General features: G+C 53.6%; 1 protein-coding gene across 3 annotated transcripts; it reads left to right on the forward strand.

Annotated features, from left to right (window-relative positions):
• The first annotated feature begins 72 nt into the window (after window positions 1-72).
• SEMA6B (semaphorin 6B) lies at window positions 73-24,839 on the forward strand. 3 transcript variants are annotated; one of them, XM_066275309.1, is made up of 17 exons: window positions 73-401; window positions 13,474-13,620; window positions 13,762-13,879; window positions 15,415-15,475; window positions 15,640-15,702; window positions 16,148-16,249; window positions 16,649-16,739; window positions 17,666-17,785; window positions 18,230-18,318; window positions 18,916-19,133; window positions 19,890-20,021; window positions 20,240-20,389; window positions 21,052-21,234; window positions 21,323-21,469; window positions 22,355-22,432; window positions 22,536-22,594; window positions 23,116-24,839. In XM_066275309.1, exons 2-17 carry the CDS (start codon window positions 13,503-13,505, stop codon window positions 23,988-23,990), a joined length of 2,604 nt encoding a protein of 867 aa, XP_066131406.1. In that variant the 5' UTR covers window positions 73-401; window positions 13,474-13,502; the 3' UTR covers window positions 23,991-24,839. The 3 variants fall into 3 exon arrangements, with proteins under 3 accessions (XP_066131406.1, XP_066131417.1, XP_066131396.1); XM_066275320.1 differs by lacking the exon at window positions 73-401 and adding an exon at window positions 12,515-12,646; XM_066275299.1 differs by lacking the exon at window positions 73-401 and adding an exon at window positions 12,563-12,718.
• The last annotated feature ends 1,280 nt before the right edge of the window (window positions 24,840-26,119 follow it).

Raw genomic sequence — 26,119 nt, forward strand, 5'->3', positions numbered from 1 at the left:
GGCCGTGTTTTGCGCAGCTCCGGCCCGATTTGTGTGGTGGGGGGTAGGTGGACAAGGGTGGGGGGGCGGAGGTGGCAAGCCGCGAGTCGCAGCGGCCGCCGCGGCGGGCGAAGGAAATGCGGCCGAGGCGCGCCCCGTGTCCGGCCGCCGCGCAGCGTCCCCCCCGGAGCCGACGCCAGCGCACGGGGAGCCGGGGCTGAGCCCCCTCCCCTAGCGCAGCGCCGCGGTCCGGGGGCGGGGGAGCGCGCGCCCCCAGCCCCCCTCCCCACCCGGGATGCCCGGCTGAGCGGGCCGGGACAGGACAGGTGCGCGCACCGACACCCCCCCCCCCCCAAGCCCCCGCCCGCGTCCTCCTGTCCTCGCGCTCCCTCCCGCGCACTCGCAGCGGCCGCGGCTCCGAGGTAAGCGCCCCGGGGCGTTTTCGAGAGGGGCTGGGGAGGCGCTGCCCTGGGGGTGCCAGTAGGCATGCAGCTGGGGGGCTGAAATGTTAACCGGGAGACCCGATCAGGCGCTATAATGGGGGGGCCTGAAGACCCCGCAACTGGGAAGGGAAAGGATTTGGAACCGGGAGGGTGTTTGTGGAGCATTATAACGGGAGGATCTGTCAGCAACGCAACTGGGGGGGGGCTAGATTTTAGGGGGGGTGCTGTATGGAGGGTTATAATGGGGTCCAGTAGCAATACCTTGAAGAAGCTGGATTTGGGCCTGGGGCGCTGAATGAGGCTCCGTAATGGGGGTGTCCGATGGCACCGCAGCTGGGGGGGGGGCTGGATGTTGACTGGGGGCCTGTATGTGGAGCTATAATGGGGATTCTGTTGGCACCGCAGCGGGTGGAGATTTTGTTGGGGGGATGTAAGAGACAATAATGGGGGCTTACGGCCTTGCTGCTGGGGAGCTGGATTTGGGCCCAGGTGGGAGGTTCAGAGCAGGCAGGGAGCCTGCTGGCCCGGGATGGAGACTGATAAGGGGCGGGGCCCTGAGGGCTAAGTCTAGGGCCACCGGGACTGAGGTGGTGGTCCCAGCACAGTGAGGCCCCTCCACCCCACTCCACCCTCAGCCACCATACCTTGGCTGCCCCTGAGCCCTCTCCAGCCTCCTCCCTGGCCCAGATCGAGTCCAGGGCCCTGGCCACAGGGAAGGAGCTGTGGTGGAGGGAGAGAGCCAGTCCGGATACCCCTCGCTACAGTGGTTACTCTGAGGGGTTCTAGGGTCCCCCAAGAGGTGACAAAAGGGACAAAGAAAGCATCTCTCTCTGAGTGGGCTGGGCAGGGTGGGGGTCACTGAGTGTGACCCCCCTCCCCCTGCAGACTCTGATTGGTCCCTGGGGTGAGGGTCACATGTCGTCGTCGTCGCCGCCCCCCCCCCCCCCCCCCCCCCCCCGTCCTGCTCTCTGTCTCCCAGCACCCTCCAGTTGGGGTTATTTCCCAGAGTGGGTGTACCATGGGGAACCTCTGCTCCTGACTGGGATATGTGGCCACTGGAGTTGGAAATATTTGCAAGAGCCCTGGGACTGAGACCATTCACACACCCTCAACCCCTCTTCAGCCCTCTCTGGCTGAGATCTTTGGCATCCTTTGACAACCCTAAGGTTGTCATCTTTGACCCCCAGACCCAAAGTGAACTGGGACTTGGGGTTTGGGGGTCTGGATTTGGATTTAAGGAGGAACAGGGACCAATGGCTGAGGCTACGAAGGGACGCATGCCCCATTTGCAAAATTGCACTTCTTTATATTTCTCTGGGTTTCCTCAGCTTCTCAAGGGGTCCAAAATAAAAGTTCAGTACCCTGAGACATCCCCTCCCCCATACACTCCCCTGCCCCGTCCCCTTTCCCACGTCCTAGTAAACATGATTTCTTTCAAGTATAAAAATTTCAGATTTATCTGGGCAGTTGCTGAAACTTTATTTTAAGAGAATACAGGATGTGGGGTAATGGATAGGGTCACGGGTGGGGTCAGGACTCACCTGAGAGGAGGGCTCAGTCTCAAGCTCTACAGAAAAGTAGCTGAGGGTTGCTGGGGTCCATAAGAGACCCCTGGATATTGGGTAGGTGGCAGCCTGCCATAAGCCTCATTAAACTATAGTATGTTCACCCTATACCAGCACATTCCCAAGAACAGAATGGAAAAACTGAGAGGACAAGGGAGGTGGCAGAGTGTGTGAAAAGGGAAGCCAGGCCTCTCTGCTCTTGGGGCTGCTAGACCGGGTCAAGTTCATGCCCCCAACTTGAAACCCAAATACCCTCCCAAAGGTTACCCTTGAATCCAGTCCTCTGTCCACCCTGAGCTGTGCAGAAATTAGACCTGGAGCTTCCAATGCCCCACCCCTCTCCAAGAAAAAATTCAGTGTAGAAGGAAAGGCAGAGAGGACTGAGAGGTATGGCCTTAGCTCTCTAGCCGGCTCTGGGCTGTGATCTCCCCAGGAGGTGCTCTTTGGGATTAGGAGCTGAGTGGAGGTAGGTGAGGCAGAGAGAGGTCACTTAAGAATGCCCTGGATTTGTTCTAGGCTTCTGTCCCCTGGGGAAAGAAGGTGCTGGAGATTTTCCTCTGGAAGAGTTTGTCATCTGCAGTGGCCTCCCAGGGCTTGTGACAGGAGTTGCTGGGGTTACCTGGGGCTGGACCTAGAAGATAGAAATCAAACTGCCCTTGGGAAGGTGACCCTGACGTCAGCCAGCAGGACAGGAGAGCTAGGTCCCCAGGGGTTGAAGGACATGCTGGTTGCTACCTGTCTCCTGGGATGGAGGATGTCCCTAGCTGAACCTAGGGTGTGGCCCTTTCCTGTGTGCCTGCCCCTTTGCCAGGTGATGCTGGGAGCCCAGAGAGGACTCAGCCAGAGTCATGACCAGTGGAAGCAGGGAAGGCTACCTGGAGGAGGGGTTGCTGGCATTAGGCTTAAAGGATGAAAAGGATGTTGCCAGGAAACAGGGGTGTCAGGGATTCTAGGTAGAAGGAGCAGCAAAGATAGCCACTATGTGTTGAGTTGGAATCCTTACAGAGTGGAAAACAATGAACAAGGAGGCCTGAGAGGTGGCAGGGGCTGTGAATGCCAAGTTAAGGAGTGGGCTTTATCCCAAGGGCAATAGGGAGCCATGGAAGATTTTAGAGCAGGAGAATTGAAGGGGCAACATTTCAGATCTTGAACAACAGTGAGAAAGAGTAGCTACCAGGAGACAGGCTCCTGGAAACCAAGTTAGTTGTTTGGAGGGGTGGTGAGCCACCCATCATGGGAGACAGGCAAGTGGGGTTTGACAGCCATCTTTCCAAAATACTGGAAAAATAATTCTGGTATTGGTCAGGCCCAGGGGGCCCTCCAGATTTCTTCTAAATTTCCAGGTACTATGGGTTTTCTAAACTGGAATGTTTAAGACACATGATTCTGAAATCCTAAGTCACTTAATGGGCTGCAGATTCTCAGACTGATTCCTAAGACCCAGCAGTGATTGGGGTTGATTGTAGGTGGAGCCTCATTTAGCAGAAATAGAGAAACTGAGGCTCAAGGCAGCCCCACAAAAGACACAGGACCTAACCACCTGCCTCAAATCCTATTGTTGAATTATCTAGGATCTTAGTGTCTGGCTGCAGGGTAAGGGAGTTCAAGGGACAGACCCCACCCTAGATACTCCCACCATCATGAATGATGCAGGCTTGGCTTGCCAGAGCCAAGGTTCAGTATGTGGCCTAAGAGATCTGGACCTGAGCCACAAAATTATCTTTTATTTTCATGGTCATTTGTCCCCTGTCCTTTAGGGATGGCCAGATAAAGTGGCAGGTGTTAGAACACTAAAGAGGTGGCTTGGAAAGTCGGGACCCTCTTCTCTTTAGGCAAGGATACGGCCCCTCACCAGCCACCCTCAATGACCCTTCACTGTCTGACCCCAGTGTCCGATGGTGGCCACCCCAGGACCTGCTGGGAGGGTTGCCTTGTGTAATGAGGACTACATTTCCCAGGATGCACCTTGGCCCAGGCTAGACCAACATTCCAAGGACAGATCTAGGAGAGAACTTCCCAAATACAGGAGCCCAGTAGACTGTGGGTTCTCAGCGGGGCCCTAGTTCAAGGCAGCTAGGGAGCTCTGTCACTCAACAAATGCAGCAGTGGCCCCATATACTCTGCCCCATGCTGAGTGACACTGGGATCCCAGAGAGGGAGGCTTTCAGCTCTAGTTGGCTCTCAGGGGGAAAGGGAAACAGAGATGGGCATTGGCCCTCTACTACATGGGGTCAGGGCCTGGGCAGAGTGAGCAAATGGGACTGGTAAAAGTGGGTTATGCTCAGTGGATCAGAGAAGATGCATTGAGGAGGGGCATAGCAGCTAGGACTATGATGAGTATGTAGGAGTTCACCAGAGGAGACCACATGTTTTCTGATAATTTCAGAAGAATCTTCTTTCTTCTTTGGAGTAAGAGCCCCAGGCAGTTGAAATAGCCACTCAGAATTATTGGCCTTTGAGACTGCCACAACATTCGGATCAGACTTACCTAAGTTTGAGTCCATCTCTTCACTCACTCATTCATTCACACCCCCTTCTCTGAGCCTCAGTTTCCCTATCAGGAAAACATAGATGCTACTCTCTCTCAGGGTTTGACATTTAAACAGGAGAATGCAGGCAAAATGTCAGGCATAGTCCTATTTTTCTTACTCCAGAAAAAGGAATAACTTTGAAAAGCAAAAATTATGGCCTCTGACCCTGATTGCAATGGGAACTGTGGGTCTTTGCTCTCATTTGATAAGTTGACAAATATTTAACAAGCACTGACCATAGCTGGATACTAGGGACCCAGCAATGACCAAGGCTGACTGGACCCTGCCCTTGTCATGCCCACAGCCAGGTAGGGATATGGACACCAACTAGAGAGAGAAACTAAATTAAGTATAATGAGTGCCCTAAAGACGATAATACTGGATAATATTGCTGAGAAGGGTAGAACTGATGGAGTAGGGAGGGTGTCTCTTAGGTGGTGACATTTGATCTGAGACTTGGAAAATGTGAAGGAGCCAGTCATTTGTAGATCTAGAGGAATAGCTTTCCAGGAAGAGGGCATAGCCTGAGCAAAGACCCTGGGGCAGGAATGTGCCTAGCATATTGGAGGAACAGGGAGGAGGTCCATGTGGCTGGAGCAGAGTAAGTGAAAGGGAAAGAGGTAGAAGGTGAGGGGGGAAGGATGAGGGGCAGGCTGTACAGGGCCTTGTGGGAGGACTTGGGCCTTTACCCTGAGGGAGGTGGGAGCCCTGAGGGCTGTGGGAAGAGGAGTGTGGGACCTGACTCAGGTAACCACAAGTGCCTCTTGGCTGCTGCAAGGAGGACAGACTGAGAGCAGCAATGGCCAGCGCTGTGGGTGGTGGCGGGGTGACTGCACTGGTCCTGGTGGTAATGATGGGAGTTGGCCAGGCTGAGTCAGTAGAAGGGAAAAGAAGTGGATAGATGGGGTAGATTTTTGACTTGCTGATGGATGAATGTGGGGAGGGATTGAGAGCCCCTGTCTCTGGGGCAGGTAATGCTATGGTTAAGTGTGATGTCTGGACCAGATAACCTGGACTTAAATTCCAGCTTAGCCACTTCCTAGCTGTGCAACCTTGGGCACATCACTCACCCACTCTATTTTTTTTTTTTAATTTTATTTATTCATTTTTTAGAGATGAGAGAGAGAGACAGAGAGAGAGAGAGAAGGGGGGAGGAGCTGGAAGCATCAACTCCCATATGTGCCTTGACCAAGCAAGCCCAGGGTTTCGAACCGGCGACCTCAGCATTTCCAGGTCGACGCTTTATCCACTGCACCACCACAGGTCAGGCCACTCACCCACTCTAGACCTCAATTTCCTCACCTGTAAAATGGTGAGAAGAAACCCTCCCACCTACCCTACTAGTATTTTCTGTAAAGCTCCTTAGCAGAGGGCTTGGAATACAATAGATGCTCCATAAATGTTTGCTGTTATTTCCCTTTGAATGTCTAATCCCAAACTCTGGGGAGAGAAGTCACAGATTGAGGTGGCAAATTCCCAGAGGTCAACCAGCAAAACCCAGGAACCTTTGCTATTTTTCTCCATTGATGCACATTTCTCATGACCCATCACCCAGAGTTCATGTCACTCTGCCAATGATTCGATTCTGGCATTCCTGAGCCCTGACCACTAGGACCTGTGCTCTGCTCTGACCCCAGGGTCTTCCCTTGGGACCTATTTCCAGCTTTTGTCTTCTTCAAGTTCATTGGCCAGGTCTTCCGTTCTCGGCAGCACTTGGCACAGCCCTGCCTGTCTGCAGCCTAGCACCTCTCAGTGATATCCCCCTACAGACATGCCTTTCTGGCCCTGTCCCACCTGGGGATCCCTGTGTCCTCCCAGGCAGGGCCTCTGCGAGGGACAGTGACTGGAGGAATTGGTGGAGGTTCAGCCTGGGGGAAAGGAGGGCTCCCAGAACCTCAAGTGAGTGGGGCACGAGTTCCTGTCTGCTCTCAGATGGAGGACAACAAGGACAAGGATCAGATCTTTGTTGTTCCTAAAGTGGAGTCCTGAAAGCCAAACCTTACTTCCCTCTGTCTCCCAAAACTGGGCCCCAGGAGCAGGGCCTGACTGCATTTCCTCCAAATTGGGGATGAGGGCAGGGCCCATCTGCCTCCAGGCCTTCCCAGCGCCCTCCACTTGGGAATCTGTGGTTGCCAAGCACCCTAGCCCCAGCCCGGCTTCCCTAGGAATCCCAGCCCCCTTGAGCAGCCTGTTTCCGGACCCTCTAATGACACACTAGATATAAATGACACTTTAATTTCCTCAGAATGGTCTCAGAATCACTGAGAAAGCACCCCTCCTTCCCCATTCCTAATTACAAGTTGCTACTTCCGATTTGCCTCCTGGCGGCCCAATTTCCAAACAGTGATTAAAATTAATTACCTAGGAGCACCCCCTACCCTTCTGGGCTGGGAGTCCCAGGGATCTGCTCGTGTCCCCCATTCAAGGTCCTGCCTCTGCCATCTGGTCTCCTCTCTGGTTCCTTCAGTGGCTTAGAGACAGGGCAACCTCTCTCTGGGTCTCCACTCATTTATCTTCAAAATGTTTCAGATTGTGCAGCCTCATAGACAGATGGTACATTGTGGGCGCTCCATAAATGTCAGCAAGAAGCAGTATAACCACATGCCTAGGTTCAAATTCTGGCTGTATTCTTCTGTGCTGTGCAACCTTGGCCAAGTGACTTAACCTCTCTGAAGCTCAGTATTACTTCTGTAAAACAGGAATGATGATGCTGGTGTGATGGTGCTGGTCTCTGCCTCATCTGGTTGGTGTGGGCAGGAAATGAGTTCATACGTGTGAAGGGCTTGGCTCAGCACTGCACATAGTGGGGACTTCATAAAATCTTAGCTTAAATGCTGACTCCCCTGGGCTGCTATGGGATGGGTAAGACTCAGGTACTATGAGTACCATCCTGTTCAAAAGAGACGCTCAGCATTAATTGAGTGCTGACTGCATGCCCAGCTCTATGCCAAGCCTTTGACACACAGTCGTAGTCATGGCTCTACCCCTAGCCATGATGGTGCACAGTTGGTGCTCAGGAAATCTGGAATAAACATATCCTCACAGGTCTTTCCATTGTAAGAACTACTCGTGGGACATTCATTCAGTGTTGAGCATCTACTATGTGCATAGAACCCCCTGCTATTGTGGAGCTGACATTTTCATCATTGATTCACAGAGGAGGAAGCAAGCCCAGAGAGGGGGAGGCTGAACCCAAGGCTTCACAGCAGTCAATAGATGTAGTTTTTTAAGCACCTACTATGCATAGCTCATTTACGCTTCATGATAACCAGATGGTGATGGTTATCATGATGGAGAAACAGGGAGGAGGTTCAAGGATGAAGGGGGATACACTGGCCACCTTCCAGGCTAGGGGAGATGAGTTGACTGGCATTGAGAGGGCACTGGGGGGGGAAGGGGGTCTCTCCACAGCTTCCCCATGCCCAGGGCCCCAGGAACACCCTCTGGTTGCTCAACCAAGTTCCTAGACAGCTCCAGAGCCTGGCTGGGCTGTGACGCGGGCGAATGAGGCAGGTGGTGGAGGCAGCTGTAAGCAGAGCCGGTAACTAGACCTGGACAGTGCAGGGGCCTGGCTGCCAGGCCAGGTTACTCGATCTCCTTGGGGATGCCGGGCTCCGGAGCTGGAATCCTGGGATGGCTGGGCTGACAGGAGCTCCTTCTATGGAACTGGAGATGGGCATCTCACCCCCATCTTTGCCATGGCAGATAGAGAAATGGGCTCTGAGGCTGGCCTAGGGTCACTGAGTTTCTGCCATGATACAGAGGCCCAGAGAGGGCCAGCTGCTGACCCAAGATTATCCAGCAAAGTCATTTCACATAAACGGAACACGTGGACCAGGCTCTGTTCTAGTGCCTTATTTTACAGAATGGGAAATCATCTTGTCTGGAAAAGGGGAAAAATCCCATGAATCCTCCCCCACCCTCCAGAACCTTCTTGCTATTCCATTCACTGTGCTCAGTTCTTCATTTAGAGCTGAGCTGTCCAAAATGGCAGCCACTGGCCACATGTGGCTATTGAATCACCTTTCCAACTTGGCCACTAGGACATTTAAATTACACATGTGCACACATGGTTTTCTGTTGGACATTGCTGATCTATATTAAGTCCTTTCAACCACGTAGCATCATTTTAATATTGGATTTATAGTCACCTGCAGTTTGTAGATGGAGAAACTGAGGCCCAGAGAGGGGAAGTGACTGTCAGAATTCTCACAGCTGATGAGAGGCAGAGCCAGGATTTGAACCTAGACTGTGCATATTGGAGACTGAGCTGCTAACCTGGGACTATTTGGTTAGCATTGCTTTCTGTCTAGCCCTCATTCTGGGCCTCAGTTTCCCCAATCCATCAATGAGATTGAGCTGGGCTGGGAAAAGCAGGAGGGTGGGTAGAAAGCCTAATCAATAGTTAATTGGGGTCCTTGGAAATTGGCAGCCAGAAAGTAATCAACAGGGAGGTGCAGAAAGAAGCTTCCCATGTGTGTGTGTGTATGTGTGTGTGTGTGTGTAATACTGGGACACACAGGTGTGTGCACACACATGTTGACTGCCCACAACTACTGGGGCACATGCTTGTTCTGTGGTTCCATCTGTGGATATATGCGAACACACAGACACTGTAATGTGCAGTGGATTTTGGGGCCCATGGACATTTTGGGGGGCGGTATCTACCTGTCTGTGGTACCCTGAAGGTGATGAGCAAAACTGAACCTGGCAAAAGGTCCAATCTGGGCTCAACTCCTAGTGCTGACACTTAGTTCATCAACATGCAACAAGCCATTATTGAGCACCAATGGTGTGCCAGACACTATGGAGACATGTCATTGGCCAAGATACCCTCAGGCCTGCTCTCATGGAGTTCACAATCCAGGGGGTAGACAGACTCTGAACAAGCTGTTAAATGGGTGATTATTTCATATGGGGGTTTCCATGCATAAGCCAAGCTTATCTGAATTATTGTGCACACAGGTCTCTGGAGATATTGCTAAAATGCAGGCTCTGGTTGAATGGGTCTGGGATGAGGCATGGGACTCAGCATTCTAATAGCTCTCAAATGAGCCTGAGGCTGCTGGTTCAAGGACCACATTTGGAGAAGTAAAGGGTTAAAAGGACCCTTTGAAAACATGACACCAGGTAGGGGTGGGGGGTACACATGGGGAGGGGAGAGGCTGCTGGAGTCCAGGGTGATTGGGGTGTGTGAAAGGGGACTCTCTGAGGAGGCAGCATTTCAGCAGAGACCTGAAATAAAGAGGGAGCCTTGTGGGTATCTAAAAGAAAAGGCTTTCAGGCATGGGGGAACAGCCTGTGCAAAGGCCCTAGGGCAGGACTGTGCCTGACATGATGGAAGAACAGTGAGGAGACTGGAGGAGAGTGAGCAAGGAGGAGAGAGGAGGAGATAGGGCAGAGAGGAGCAAATGGAGGCAGGTCATACAGGGCATTGTGGATTGTGGGCCACTAGGAGGACTTCAGCTTTCACCAAGGGAGGTAGGAGTTGAGAAGGGCTGTGCAGTGAGGGGTGGCAAGGTCCTGATATAGGTGCTCAGGTAGCTGCTCATAAGGCCCTCTGGTGGCTGCTGCAGGGAAAACAGGCTGGAAGGCACAAGGGCGGGAGCTAGGTAGGGGACCAGGGTGGAGTACTGCACTGGTGTATGTGGGAGATGATGGGGGCTGACCAAGGAGAGGACTGGGAAGGGGTGAGAATTCAGAATCAATTTGAAGGCAGAGCTACAGGACTTGCTGGCATTGAATGTGAAGGTGAGAATGAGACTGGGGCAGCGACAGTGTTGGAGGGAGTTGGAGAGTGATTCCCAGGCGTGGCCAGTGCTCTCAGCTGAAACAGGCAGGACCAAGGAAGCATCGCTTAGGGTGGAGGAGAATCAGCTGTCAGTAGTTCAATTTCATCTATACGTTCAGCACCTTCCAGTGGAAATCCTGACAGTGTTTATCTGCTGTTTGTTTTGGAACTTGCCAGCTGATCCTAAAATTTATACTGAAGCCCTGGATCCCCAGAGTAGCTCAGACACCCTGGCTGGAGAGGTGGGAGAAATGGTCAGAAGGAAATTCAAACCTGTGACAAACTTACAGTAACTAAGGCAGTTTAATAGTACCTGGGAAGTTGGTTCAGGAGCACTTTACAATGGGAGGAGATGCAGTAGGGTGACCTTGAGGAATTTCCATCTCAGCCTCAGTTTCCGTATCTGTAGAATGGGATTGATTGCCTGTCATGATTGGAATGATGGTTGAGGGGTCAAGCTGAGAGGCCCAGACACAGCTTGAACCCTCCTGGGCGGGAGCTACCACTTTATTAACTTATGACTGCCCCACCCCCATGAGCATGAATGCATGTCTCAGGTCTGCAGGCAGGAAGCATGCCCCCTCCACAGGCACACAGACATGTGGGTGCACGGGTGCCCTGCATGCCATGGGGTGCATATGCTTGCTACACACTTCCCTGCTTGGTGGCAGCTCCCAGTGGCCAGGTGCTGGGCAGGTGGTGGGGCAGCTTCCCGACAGGCAGGCGCCGGAGGCTGCTAGCAGAGGCGCCTCGAGTTTCATGGAGAGAAGCAGATGGTCTTGGGGGGAAACTAGGGGAGGTGCTGAGGCCTCCGGTAACCCCAGGTGGGAGGGTAAACTGAGGCCAGGTGTAGAAGGTTGGCCCAGACTCCCCCAAAAGAGCATGTGGGGTTCAGTTCTGTATTATCAAAATAACTAACACTAACATGAAGAAGTACAGAGAATCACTTCACTCATTAGAGTGGCTACTATAAAAAAATGTCAACAGGTGATGAAATTGGAATACTGTGCACTGTTGGTGGGAATGTAAAATGGTGGAGCCACAGTATGGCATTTTCTAAAAAATAAACAAAATTGCCATATGATCCAGCAATTTCACTTCTGGGTATATACCCAAAAGAATTGGAAGCAGATTCTCAGAGATATTTGCATGCCCCTGTTCACAGCAGCGCTATTCATACTACCCTAGAGGTAGAAGCAACCCAAATATCCATCCATGGATGATGGATAAACACAATGTGGTCCATCCACACACACTAATATTATTTAGCCTTAAAAAGGAAGGAAATTCTGGCCGTGGCTGGATAGCTTGGTTGGTTAGTACATTGTCCTAATACACCAAGGTTGCAGTTTCGATCCCCAGTTAGGGCACATTCGGGAACAGATCCATGTTTCTGTCTCTCTCTCTCCCTTCCTCTCTAAAATCAATGTTTTTTTAAAAAGGAAGGAAATTCTGATGCATGTTACCACATGGATTAATAGACCTTGAGGACATTATGCTCAGTGAAATAAGTTAGACACAGGACAAATATGGTGGTTCCACTCATAGGACATTCCTAGAGGGGTCAGATTCATAGAGACAGAGAGTAGATAGTGGGAGCCAGGGACTGGGGGAGGGATGGGGAGGGAGTGTTTAGAGGGGACAGAGTGTCAGTTTGGGAAGGTGAGAAAGTCCTAGAGATGGACGGTGGGGACGGCTGCACAGTAGTGTGACTGTGCTGAATGCCACTGAACTGTACGCTTAACAATGGTTAAGGTGGAAAAACAAAAACAAAAAAGGTTAAGATGGTCAAATTTATGTCATATATATTTTGCCACAATGTAAAAAATGTGTTTTTTTAAAAAGGCAAGAGCAGACAGAGCACCTGAAAGGTCAGGGTTACCCGGATGGGGGCTATCAGGGAGAAGCATGGGACAGGCAAGAGCGGGCTGGCAGTCAAGGTGGGGGGGTTTGAATGCCAGGCAGCAGCTGGGGGCTGGATCTGGGGTCATTGAGAGCCATGGGGGACTGTGGAGCAGGGGAGGAGCTGGGGAAGGAAACTCTTAAGGAAGGAATGCCATATCTGTGCACATGGGATTCGGGCATCCTCTTAATCACAAATCCTGGAAGTTCAGGGTCATGCAGAGGAAGCCGTGATGGTTCATGCAAAAGCTTCCTGTTTTGGCCCTGAAGACCAGGAAGCAGGCACTCCAGGGCCAAAGTTCTCTCATCACCTCCACCTCCAGGAGCTCAGAATTTCCTTTGAGGCCAGGGCAGGAGGGCTTGGAAATGTCCCTGCTGCTGAGACAGGACAAGTAAAGCATGGAGCTTGCCGTGACTTCTCAGAAGGACAAGGCTGTGAGTTTTTTATTCAGGGCCTCTGGACTGCACCCCTTTCTGGAAGGGGTATGGAGGGCTAGGTTCCAGAGGGTGAGTTCTACAAACACTTCCACCAACTAAATCATCATTTAGTGGGGGGTGGTCTTTGCTCCACACGCCTGGAAGGTTCTGTAAAGTCTCTTGAATGGGAGTGGGAAACAGGCCCCTGGGGAAGTATTGAGGCACCTGTCACAGGGGTACTGGAGCCAAGGACAGAATCCAGAAGAAGGTCAGACTTACCAGGGCCTCTGGTCAGCTGGAATATTATGTGATCCTAAAGTACTACAGTTCCCAGTTTGTGGTTTTTAAAATTCTAAGAACCTTTGAATTTTTTAGCCTTTTATTTAAAGATGTTCATATTTTTTTAAGATGTTCGTATTTTAATTGTAATAATTTTAATATATCTTTTGAGGTTGACTTTTAAATATCTTTTGAAATGTATCTATTACCATTATCAAATTATAATTATTTAAAATAATATAATTTTAAAATAATTTAAATATTATTTTTATTGAGATTTCACTAATATAGGTAATATGATAAGAAAGTTCTAGTAATTAAACAAGTGCTGGTATTGTTGTTAGTGTCATGATTACTGTTCAATTATGCTGCTCACAAAAAATTAGGAAATATTTCAAAATGAATATGAAGCTATAAAATATCCCTTAATTTTTGTGAGCAGTACTGGATATTTATCCCAGTTGGAAATTTTTCTGGGAATGGAAGGTCCTGGCCGCTGTGGCTTGCGAGCGCCATCTGGCGGCGAGTGCAGTCACGCTGCTCACTACCCCACCCCTCGCCGGCAGGTGTCACCTCCTTTCACCCTGACCTCGCCATGCAGACCCCGAGAGCCCCCCCTCCCCGCCCGGCCCTATTGTTTCTGCTGCTTCTGGGAGGTGCCCACGGACTCTTCCCCGAGGAGCCACCGCCACTCAGTGTGGCCCCAAGGGACTGTGAGTGGGGACCCTGGGGGAGGGGGCATACTGGGAAGGGTCTTGATCCCCAATTGAGCATGCTATCCCTCTCCCCCAGGGGCTCACTAGGCCAGGTTCACCCTGGCCCTGAGTCACACTTCTCTCTTCCCCTTCCCCCAGACCTGAACCACTATCCGGTGTTCGTGGGCAGCGGGCCAGCAGCCCTCCCAGAGGGTGCTGAGGACCTCAATATCCAGCGGGTCCTGCGGGTCAACAGGACGCTCTTCATTGGGGACAGGTATGAGGGTCTTTCTGGCAGAGTATGTGCAGCAGGTGAAAGCCTTTGGGGTAGTTTTCATGATGGGGCCTATTGATTGGCTGGAATGTGAATGCGTGCACCTGGTGGGACTTCTAAAGGTGCTGAACTCTGGGTGTGGTAGTGCCTGCTATGGTGTGTGTGTTAGTGGAGGGGACAACTGGTCAGAATTCACCAGGTGCCTACAGAGGGTGTGAAGTGCTTTCCCAGGTCTTCAATGAGGAGGTGACATTTGATTTGAAACCTAAATAATGAGGAGTCAGCCTTGAGGAAATTTGGGCAAGAGGGAGTCATCCAGGCAGAGTGCAGCATGTGCAAAGGCCAGGATTGTGCCTGGCATGTTAGAGGAACAGCAAGGAAGCCCATGTGGCTGGAGCAGAGTGAGTGAGGGGCGAGAGGCAGGAGCTCAGGGCACGGAGGGGACAGGGGCAAGTTGTTCAGGGCCTCCAGACTTGAGGGGAAGACTTGGGTTTTCACCTGGAGGGAGGTGGGAGCCCAGGAGGGCTATAGTAAAGGGAGAGAACCTGACTCAGGTGTTCACAGTCACCCTCTGGCATCTCCTTTGAGGAGGACATATGAGGGAGGGGCAAGTTGGAGGGGACTGAGCTGGTCCAGGTGGGAGATGATGGGGCTGGAATGGGGTGGTGGCCATGGAGGGGTAAGAAGGTGAACTCTGAATAGACATTAAAAGCAAAGGAGACAGTGTTGGCTAGTGTGTTAGATGTGGGAGGGAAGGAGAAGAGGGAGTTGAGGGTGTCTTCCAAGTTGTGGTCTGCACCCACAGAAGGACAGAGTCCAGGGGCAAGTCAGAGGTGGAGGATGGGGGGAGGGGAGGGTAGCAAGTTTGAGGGGACAGTTGGGCTCAGAAAGGCCACATTGAGTGTGAAATGCCCGTGAGCCCTCCATGTGACAGTGTTGAAGGACAGCTAGATGATGAACATGGAGCTTAGAGGAGGCCCAAGCTGGAGAGAGGACTTGTCGGTGTTGTCGTGAAGGTGTAGTTGGTATTAAAGTGGACAGAGTGGATGAGGCAGCTCAGGAGGTGTGAGTGTGGGAGGGAAGAAGCCAGAGAGAGGCTAAGAAGTAGGAGGGAAGCCTGGTGAGTTTGTGGGGACAGAGGCCCTTGTGAGAACCACGTTCCCAGGAGGGACCTGCAGGGGTCAGACACTGGGGAAAGAGGGAGGACAGAGAAGTGACTGCTGTACTTAATACCATCTGCCCACAGCAGATGACCGTGACAGGGGGAGCAGGAGGGGAGCCTAAGGCGGGGCCGAGTGCGGCTCCTGATGTAAAGGCACTGGACAGTTTATCATGTCGGGTGAGGCCCCACGCCGTCAGGTGTGCAAGCCTGAGGCGGCGTGTTAAGGAACATGGGTGTGCTAGAACCCGTGGGTCTTTTGGGGCATGAGGAGACAGGTAAGGGCATACACAAGCAGGAGAGGGCATGCGCAGTGTTGGAGTTGCTCACAGCAGAGGCATTGTCATGCCCCCAGCCTCATTAACCACACACCCCCCAGGGACAACCTGTACCGGGTGGAGCTGGAGCCCCCCACTTCCACGGAGCTTCGGTACCAGAGGGTGAGGAGGGGTCACAGGAGGGAAGGGAAGGGGCAGTGCTTGGGGCTCCCACCAGAGGGAGCTGACATTGCACTGGGGAGCAAGGTGGATTCGGGCCTACCCAAGTGGGGGTTTGTAGGGCTCTTGCATACCCCTCACCCCTCACCAGCACCCTGTGCCCCCAGAAGCTGACCTGGCGCTCCAACCCCAGTGACATCAATGTGTGTCGGATGAAGGGCAAGCAGGAGGTGAGTGGGCCCAACTCATGCCCCCAATCAGCCATGACCATGCCCCAAGTCATGCCCCAATCTGGCCTGGCCACACCTGAGGCAAAATCCTCCTACCCTTCATCCCAGGTCTGGACCCTGCTGTAGTCATGGCTATGCCTAGAGCTTGGCCACAACCCCCAAACGGGTCCTAAGTCGTGGCCACATCTGTAGGCCAGGTCTTGCCATTGCTCTACCCGTTCCATGGCCACTGATAGGAAGTAGGTATTTCCCTGTCCTGGGCCCTTCCTTAGTTATGGCCATGCCCCCAACCAGTACCATTTTAGCCGTGACCACGCCCCTAACATTGTCCGAAGACCTAGACATGCCCACATACCTGACCCTGCCATCAGCCCTGGTTCTTCCGCTACTCTAGCCACACACTGACCACACCAACTTTGGCTTCTCTATTCCTTCCTCACCCCAGGGCGAATGTCGAAACTTTGTAAAGGTGCTGCTTCTTCGGGACGAATCCACACTCTTTGTGTGTGGTTCCAATGCCTTCAACCCAGTGTGCGCCAACTACAGCGTGAGTTTGCCCTTTGAAGTTCTGGCTGTCCCAGGTCCAACTTCAGGACCTTTGCTCACCAGCCCTACACTGGCTGTGCCCTTTCCCCACCTGCATAACCTCCTCCCAGATCCCCACCCTCCTCACCCAGAACTCAAGAAGAGGCTTCCAAAGGAGGCCTGTACAGGGTCAGGAAAGCCCTAGTTACTTAACCTATGACCCAGTTATAAGATTAACTAGAATTGACTCTTAGACCCATTTACAGATCAACAAACTGAGCCCCAGAGAGGTTAAGTGACTGGTCAAGTCACACAGCATCCAAGATAGAGGCTGGATTCCCCTTGGAGTGGGGGTATAGGGAAGCTGGGGGCTGCTGGGCATGGCCAGGAGTTCTGTCACTCAGGTCCTGTCCCCCTGCAGATAAACACACTACAGCCACTTGGGGACAACATCAGTGGCATGGCCCGCTGCCCATATGACCCCAAACACGCCAACGTCGCCCTTTTCTCTGGTGAGTGTCATCCCCAACTCTGACCATCACCCTAGTCCCGAGCAAGGCATGGCAGTTTCCATGGCTGGAGTTGGGGGTCATTTAGAACAGTGGTCCCCAACCTTTTTTGGGCCATGGACCGGTTTAATGTCAGAAAATATTTTCACGGACTGGCCTTTAGGGTGGGATGGATAAATGTATCACGTGACCGAGACAAGCGTCAAGAGTGAGTCAGACGGATGTAAGAGGGAATCTGGTCATTTTTTAAAAATAAAACATCGTTCAGACTTAAATATAAATAAAACAGAAATAATGTAAGTTATTTATTCTTTCTCTGCGGACTGGTACCAAATGGCCCATGGACCGGTACCGGTCCGTGGCCCGGGGGTTGGGGACCACTGATTTAGAAGGTGGCTGGAAGACTGTTTAGCTGTGAAACAGGCAGAATCTCAGCCCAGGGTTGGGGCTCAGTGGCAGCAGGGATTCAGCTGAGCTCAGGGCCTCAGCAGTGTTGGTGGGGCTTAGCCAGAGGCGGATTAAGATCGATTGAGGCCCCGGGCACAGAAAAAAATATTGGGCCCCTTAAAAAAAGAGAGGCAGGGAAAATAAAAATACATGTTAACAATATTTTTAAATAAAAAATACTATGTACTATTAATGTTAAAATTACACATATAAAACCAAACTTGGTGTCATAGAAAAAAGTGTAAAGTTGGGGTTTTGCAGGGCCCTTCAGAAGTTGGGGACCAGGGTATGCACCATTAAATTCACCTCTGGGCTTAGCTAAGGCTCAGGGCTTAGGTGGGGTCAGGGCCCAGCCTAGAGACAGGGGCTCATTTAGGCTCAGTAAGGTAGACAGAGCTTTGGAAGATCAAGTATTGTCCCACACAGCCTCTGACCTCTATGATCCAGTCTCTCACCTGCTTCTTCCCATCACCCCCATCCAGAAGGAATGCTCTTCACAGCTACTGTTACCGACTTTCTAGCCATTGATGCTGTTATCTACCGCAGCCTCGGAGAGCGCCCCACTTTGCGCACAGTGAAACATGACTCCAAGTGGTTTAAAGGTGGGATGGACATTCAACGAATCCCCCCACCCCACCAGAATAAGAGTCCCAGAGGAGAAAGGGAGGGGACTCCCATCTCATCTTTGGAACCTATTAGCCTCTTTACAGACAAAGCTAGAGGAAAGAGTGAAATTGGGCCTAAAGTAGAACTTGCTGGAAATGGGTGGAACTATAGAAGAGGTATAGCAGCTCTTTAACACAAGGGAGGAAGATGACAAAACTAGTAGATGTTACTGTTTGTGGAGGGTAGACACAGTGATTTTAGAATCCTGACACCCTCTCCTCCCCACAAAATCCCAAAACTTTGAGTCCATTTTCTTTGCCTGGGTAATCAACTGAGGTCCCTTCCTTCACTGTAAAAACAGCCACCCAGGCTGTGTTCCCAGCCCCAGAAGCACTGTTTCTCGTGTCAGGGGCTGGGTCCTGACCCCTCTTCTCCTTTAGAGCCCTACTTTGTGCACGCAGTGGAGTGGGGCAGCCACATCTATTTCTTCTTCCGGGAGATCGCAATGGAGTTTAACTACCTGGAGAAGGTAAAGACCTATTTCCCCACTCAGAGAGGCCCAGGTGGTAGGGCCTAGAGCTGAAAGACATCCATTCATCCACAGATCCATCCATTGATTATCTCCTTCATTATCGATCATTATCTCCTTGAAATCATTCATTTACCCACCCATCCATCCACTGATCCATTCGTCCATCCATCATTTCTCCATCCCTCTACCTGACCCTTCCATCCCAGCAGCCAGACAGTTAAGTGCACAGAATGCCATTTACCACTAGTGTGACCTTGGGCTGGTCACTTCTCTTTTTCTGTGCTTCAGTTTCCCCATCAATACAATGGGGATATTAGTAGGCCCTCCTTTGTCAAGTTTTGGGAGGAAAGTGAGAAATGATAATAAAGTGCCAGGTCCATAGGGACTGGTCTGTAAGTGTAAATGACTATGATTATGATTGCCACATTGGTATGATCCTCATTTCCACAGGAACTCTGGTGCCCAGAAGGATACAATGACTGGCCAGGACCCCACAGTGTACCAGGGCCAGGCCCCTCCATCCCAGCCTGGGAGGTGGGCAGAGTGACCTTTGGGATATAGGACTCAGGCCCCATCTGTCCACTGTCATGCCAGGTGGTGGTGTCCCGCGTGGCCCGGGTGTGCAAGAATGATGTGGGGGGCTCCCCTCGTGTGCTGGAGAAGCAGTGGACGTCCTTCCTGAAGGCGCGGCTCAACTGCTCGGTGCCTGGGGACTCCCACTTCTACTTTAATGTGCTGCAGGCCGTCACGGGCGTGGTCAGCCTGGGAGGCCGGCCCATAGTCCTTGCTGTCTTCTCCACCCCCAGCAACAGGTCAGTGGGCATTGATGGGAGCAAAACTGGGCATGAGTTAAGAGGTCCCACATTCACTCATTCCTTATTCCCTGGGTCCTGGGCTGGGCAAGACTGGACCCTAAGAGGCCTTGGCCCCAGACTATGTTAGAACAAAGCCACAATGACTCTCCAAGGCCCTTTGGTCAGAACTGGGCAAATGGGGGATATCAGTATCCACCGCCTTTAAAGGAGGGAGTCAGAACTACTTGGGGCAGGGGACATTGGAACAAGGCTTCAGTGGTATGAGATGGAGGAAAAGGAAAGAGCTTTCCAAGTTGGCAGAACAGCATGTGCAAAGCTGTGAGGCTGCAATGAACTTGGTAGGTTTAAACAGTTGGGAGGAGCCCATGTGGCTGAAATGGAGGCAGGAAAGCGAGAGTGGACAAGATGAGGCAGAGCGGTGATGGGCTGCAGGGAGGAGCCTGGGTTTTATCCTGGGATGGGAGAGTAAGGAGCAGAAGGAATGGGTTGTAAGGGGGCAAGAGTGGCATCTAGGAGACTAGCCATTCAGGGAAGTGATAGTGCAGGCCAGGAGGTGGGTGGCCGTGGAGGAGCTGAAATCTGATCCTGTCTGAACGCTGCGCAGGAAGCAGAATGACTAGGGGGCAGGTAGGTGGTATCCCTGGCCCAGGGGACTGAATATCTCACAACTCCTGAGAACAAGGATTCCTCCACCACTTGCCTGAAGAGGGGCCTCCCCCAGGCTCACTGTTCCCTTTCACCTAACCTCCCCAGCATTCCCGGCTCTGCTGTCTGCGCCTTTGACATGACACAGGTGGCTGCCGTGTTTGAAGGCCGTTTCCGCGAGCAGAAGTCCCCTGAGTCCATCTGGACACCTGTGCCAGAGGATCAGGTGCCGCGGCCCCGGTAAGAGCCCCCTCCATCCTAAGACAGGTGCCTGGAGGGGGTCCTGTCCTCACAACCAAAGGCTGAGGACTCCCAGGCTGTCGCCAAGTTCAACTGTACCCATTATATAGCTGGGGGGAAATTAAGGCCTTTAGGGCAGGGCATTGGGTCCCCTGGAGAGTCAGAGCCCCTATATGGGAGCCCCAGTTTGCCCTGACCACACCCTTATTCCCATCCAGGCCTGGGTGCTGTGCAGCTCCCGGCATGCAGTACAACGCCTCTAGCGCCTTCCCGGATGAGATCCTCAACTTTGTCAAGACCCACCCCCTGATGGACGAGGCGGTGCCCTCACTGGGCCACGCACCCTGGATAGTGCGGACACTGACACGGTCAGTCCCCATGAGTGGCTGGGGTCTTGGTGGGGCAGAGGATGCAGATGAAAGCCCAGGATGGGGTGGTGGGCGTGGAGGAAGGATGGGGCTGACTGGACACGAGGGAAGGATGAAGAACAGTGTTGCTGGAGAGAGTATGCAGCTCTGGGGCTGACCAGAGACATGGAGAGAGGGCGACGGAGACAGACACACAGAGAGGGAGACAGACACAGAGAGGGAGACAGAAACAGACACAGAGACAGGGAGACAGACAGAGACAGGGAGACAGACACAGAGGGAGAAGGACAGAGGGAAGGAGATAGAAACAGACCCAGAGAGAGAGAGACAGACAGACACAGAAGAAGACAGAGAGGGAAACAGACAGACATAGAGAGAGGGAGACAAAAACAGAGAGACAGACAGACACAGAGACAGGGAGACAAAAACAGAGAGAGGGAGACAGAAAAACAGAGAGACAGACAGACAGACAGACACAGAGGGAGACAGGCCCAATTGGGAACCAGTTTGGGAGTCTGTTTTAGAGGAGGGTGATGTGTACCCATTAAGCATGCCCATGCCCACCATGCCCAATGTAGGTGATGTCTCTAAGTGCCCCATAAGGGTGGGGTGGGACCCAAGGGGCCATGGAGCCAGACTGATCACTCCTGCCCTGGTCATAGGCACCAGCTGACTCGAGTGGCTGTGGATGTGGGTGCCGGCCCCTGGGGCAACCAGACCATCGTCTTCCTGGGCTCTGAGGCAGGCACTATCCTCAAGTTCCTCATCTGGCCCAATGCCAGTGCCTTGGGCGCCTCTGGGCCCAGTGTCTTCCTTGAAGAGTTCGAGACCTACCGGCCAGACAGGTGAGGTCCAGCAGAGGACAGGAGGCAGGGCCAATGGACAGAGAGATGGGGTCAGCCCTTGAGTCTTAACTAATCTGCTCATCCTCAGGTGTGGACAGTCAGGTGGCAGTGAAACAGGGCAACGGCTGCTGAGCCTGGAGTTGGATGTGGTCTCAGGAGGCCTGCTGGTGGCCTTCCCTCGCTGTGTGGTCCGTGTGCCTGTGGCCCGCTGCCAGCAGTACTCAGGATGCATGAAGTGAGTGCCCCCTGGGTCCACTGCTGGGGGGAGGATGTGGGGGTGATTGAGGGCAGATGAGCATGGGAAGAGGGGAAGAGCTGAGTTTGAGTTAAGGGCCCAACAGCATCCTGACATATTGAAAGAATAGTGTGGCATAGGTCACAGCACGTACAAAGGTCCTGGGACAGGACTGTGTGTGGGGCTCTAAAGGAACAGTGAGGAATCCCATGTGGCTGGAGAGGAGTGAAGGAGGAGGTAAGAGCAGGAAGAGGATGGGGCAGGTCATGCAGGGCCTTGTGGGCTGTGGGGAGGAGTTTGGCTTTTACCCCAAGGGAGGTGGGAGCCCTGGAGGCCTGTGGGCAGAGGGGAGTGGGACCTGAGTGATATATTTTTTTTAAAAAAACGTACATATATATATGACCGGGCAAGCCCAGGGTTTCAAACTGGTGACCTCAGCGTTTCAGGTCGACACTTTATCCACTGCGCCACCACGAGTCAGCCTGAGTGATATTTTTAAGAGCAGCAGGAGCAGAAGCTGAGGACAGGGAGGTGGCTGTTTCCCTACCTCTAAAATGGGGGGAAAGATAATATGTAAAGTACTGGCACCCCCTGAACTCTGTGTGAACCCTCCACACTGTGAACCCCCACCCACGCCCACTATCGGGGCAACAGGGATGCCATTGCACAGAGTCAAGACCAGACTCTGGGCAAGCGTGCTGGGCATCAGTGCCAGCTCTGCCGCTCGGGCAAAACTGAACTTTGCTGAGCCTCAGTTTTCTTATCTGTAAAATAGAGAATGAATAGCCCCCATTGCAGAGATTAGTCACCAGGATTGCTAGGCTGATAGTAGGAGGTGCAGGAGGCTGTGGTTGATGGAGCTGCCGGGTCTCTTGTCTGCTCTAGGAACTGCATTGGCAGTCAGGACCCCTACTGCGGGTGGGCCCCTGATGGTTCCTGCATCTTCCTCAGCCCTGGTACCAGGTACTGGGGAAAAGGAGGACGGGGGAGGGGATCTGACCTGCCTGATGATCAGGACTCCCCCTGCCCCTCCTCAGGCTCACTGTGTCTGTCTTCCCCCCATTAGGGTGACCTTTGAGCAGGATGTGTCCGGGGCTAGCACCTCAGGCTTAGGAGACTGCACAGGTAAGTGCGGGAAAGGGAGGGTACCTGGGCACCCTCTCCTGGGGTCCTCATGCCCTTTGCAGCCCATATTCGGGGGGGGGACTAGCTTTGGAAAGGAAAGGGGTCCATCTTCCAGGTAGGGAGAAAGGTGAAGGACAGAGAGAGGCCAACAAACAGATGGACAAACTGAGGGGATAGACAGATGCCAGGGGACAGAGAGATGTATGAACAAGCTTTGAAAGGGACAGAGAGAAAATGAGAGACAGATGCTGGAGACAGATGCTAAGAGACAAACAGATAAACAGAATTTAAAGTGACAGAAAGATACCATAGGACAAACAGATGAACACACTTTGAGAGGACAGATAGGCCCCGAAGAAACCGAGATGCTGAGACAGACTTTTGAAGGGACAAAGAGATATCACAAGATGGACAGATAGACTTCAAGAGGATAGACAAATGGGCAGAAAAGCCTGAGGTGGCCAGAGTTTGGACAGAACTGTCCCCTAGCCAGCCCCATCTCACATGGCCCTCTTGGCCAGGACTCCTGCGGGCCAGCCTCTCAGAGGAGCGCGCCGGACTGGTATCAGTGAACCTACTGGTGACATCGTCAGTGGCGGCTTTTGTGGTGGGTGCCGTGGTGTCGGGCTTCAGCGTAGGCTGGTACGTGGGCCTCCGCGAGCGACGTGAGCTAGCCCGCCGCAAGGACAAGGAGGCCATCCTGGCCCACGGGGGCAGCGAGGCCGTACTGAGCGTGAGCCGGCTGGGCGAGCGCCGGGCAGGTGGCCCTGGTGGCCGGGGCGGGGGTGGCAGTGGAGCTGGGGGACCCCCTGAGGCCCTGCTGGCCCCCTTAATGCAGAATGGGTGGACCAAGGCCACACTGCTTCAGGGTGGCCCACACGACCTGGACTCTGGGCTGCTGCCCACACCCGAGCAGACACCGCTGCCCCAGAAGCGCCTGCCCACCCCGCACCCCCACGCCCTGGGCCCCTGTGCCTGGGAGCACAGCCACCCCCTGCTCCCAGCCTCTGCCTCCTCCTCCCTGCTGCTGCTGGCCCCTGCCCGGGCCGGGGAGCAGCCCCCTGCGCCCTGCCGGGCCTCCCACAACGACTTCCCACTCACGCCCCACGCCAGCCCAGACCGCCGACGGGTAGTGTCAGCACCCACGGGCCCCGTGGATCCAACCGGGGCCACCGACAATCTCCCTCGGCCTTGGAGCCCACCACCCACAGGCAGCCTTCGGAGGCCAGGTCCCCACGCCCCAGCAGCCACCACCCTGCGCCGCACGCACACGTTCAACAGCGGCGAGGGCCGGCCAGGTGACCATCACCGTGGCCGCCATGCCCGGCCCAGCACAGACTTGGCCCACCTTCTCTCTTACGGTGGGACAGACAGGACTGCGCCCCCCGTGCCCTAGGCCGGGGCCCCCGACGCCTCAGCTGTGTCAGCCACAGGAACAGGAGCAAGAGATCCAGCCCAGCTCCGAGTGGGTGCTCAAGACCCCCTACCCCAGTGCACAGGGGGAGGGGGCCTCTGCCACACGGAAGCACAATGGTTTGGCCCCCCACCCTGACTAGGGCTGCGGGACATGAGGCGGTTTGTGGGGGGAGGATGTGCTATGGATTTGAGGTTGACCTTCTGTGCGTGGGTTTGGGTTTGTTTCCAATTTGCGTTGTTTTGGGGGGGTATTTTGTTTTTGTTTTTTTTGTTTTTGCAGTTTTCTACCCAATTGCACAACTCCGTTCTTGGGGTGGTGGCTGGGGGCTTAGTGGTGGCAGGATGAGGAGGGGGCCATAGCTGCAGACTCAAGTGCCCCCCCTCCGGGTCCCTCCTTGACCCAGGTTCCTGGCATGTGTGAGTGTGTGTGTGTGTGCATGCCATGTTTGTGTGCGAGGGGCCGGGAAGGGGAGGGAGGTGTGCGTGTGTGTGCCCTTGAGGGCTGCTGCTGGAGTGTGCGAGGGGATGGGCTCTCATGCAGGGTGTGTGTCTGTGTGTGAGTGTGGCGGCCCCAGTGGCCTGGGCGTTGGCTGAGCCGACGCAGGCGCTTCCAGAAGGCCAGGGCGGCCTCCAAGATGCCAGTTAGGAATTGGAGGGGAGACAGAGAGGGGGTTTTCAAGCAGGGGGGCCAGGAGGGCCTGCCCATAAATCATACTGGCAGCAGCTGTGTAAAGGGCTGGGGGACAGCAAAGGCGGGTGGGCCCCCCTGTAAATATGGCCCCAAGGTGGTCATAGGGTCCCATGCCACCTGTCCCTTTGTGACCTCCCCTTCGACCTCCAGCTAACCATGCATGCCAGCTGAGTGGCCAGCTGAGATCTGGACCCTCTCTGGAATTTGCCTCCCTAACCCCTCCCCATCAATAAAACTGTTTACAACCACCGGCTCCCAAGGCTCTGGGTCTGCTCTGTCTCCCAGGGGTGGGACCTGGGCAGTAGTATGGCCCTAAACAGTTGGGAGCACCTGCCAGACTCACAGCTGGGTCCCAGCAGCTAACAGAACTCTAAGGTGCTGAGTGTCGGAATGCGGACAGTCAGGGGGAATCTCTCTCTTCATCTGCATGGGGGCCGTTTCTGACTGGTCCTTCGGCAAATTTTATTGTGCACCTACTATGTGCCAGGCACTGTATGCGGACAAAGACCCTTGTCCTCATGGAGTTCACAGCCTAGTGGGGAGACTGGCCACAATCAAGCAAATTAGGACTTGAGCTGAGGTAGTGATAATGTGTAATCAAGTAAAAGCCAGATAATGTGCTAGGTAGGGATGACTGGGGAGGATAGAGGGGGGTCAAGGAGGGTCTGCCAGAGGTGACATTTGAGCTGAGCCAGGAATGGGTGAGAAGGGATAGCCCTGGGGAGATATACAGATAGAGTCTTCCAGGCAGAGGGAACATGCAAAGGCCCTGAGGTGGGAATTCACTTGAAGGAGAGGTGAGGAGGCCAGTGTAGCTGGAGCAGTTGGTGAAGGAAGATCAGATGGCCCCACGTTGGCAGGGCCTCACAGGTGAGGAGTACAAGTTTTTTTAACTGTGGTAAAATATGCATAAATACAAATAAATTCAAATGTGCCGCTTGAGCCTTGTTTAAGTGTTCAGTTCAGTGACATGAGGTCCATTTATATTGTGGGGCAACCATCCCCACCATCCATCTCCAGCAATTTCTAATCTTCCCAACCTGAAACTCCATCCTACCCCCTAGTCACCCAGTCTTATCAATATTAAGCTGGAGGCCCTGGCCGGTTGGGTCAGCGGTAGAGCGTAGGCCTGGCATGCGGGGGACCCGGGTTCGATTCCCGGCCGGGCACACGGGGGGGGGGGGGAAGCGCCCATTTGCTTCTCCACCCCCCTTCCTCTCTGTCTCTCTTCCCCTCCCGCAGCCAAGGCTCCATTGGAGCAGGGATGGCCCGGGCGCTGGGGATGGCTCCTTGGCCTCTGCCCCGGGCGCTGGAGTGGCTCTGGTAGCAGCAGAGCAACGCCCCGGAGGGGCAGAGCATCGCCCCCTGGTGGGCAGAGCGTCGCCCCTGGTGGGTGTGCCGGGTGGATCCCGGTCAGG

Source organism: Saccopteryx bilineata, chromosome 1, assembly GCF_036850765.1.
Source record: "Saccopteryx bilineata isolate mSacBil1 chromosome 1, mSacBil1_pri_phased_curated, whole genome shotgun sequence".
Taxonomy (NCBI): Eukaryota; Metazoa; Chordata; class Mammalia; order Chiroptera; family Emballonuridae; genus Saccopteryx; species Saccopteryx bilineata.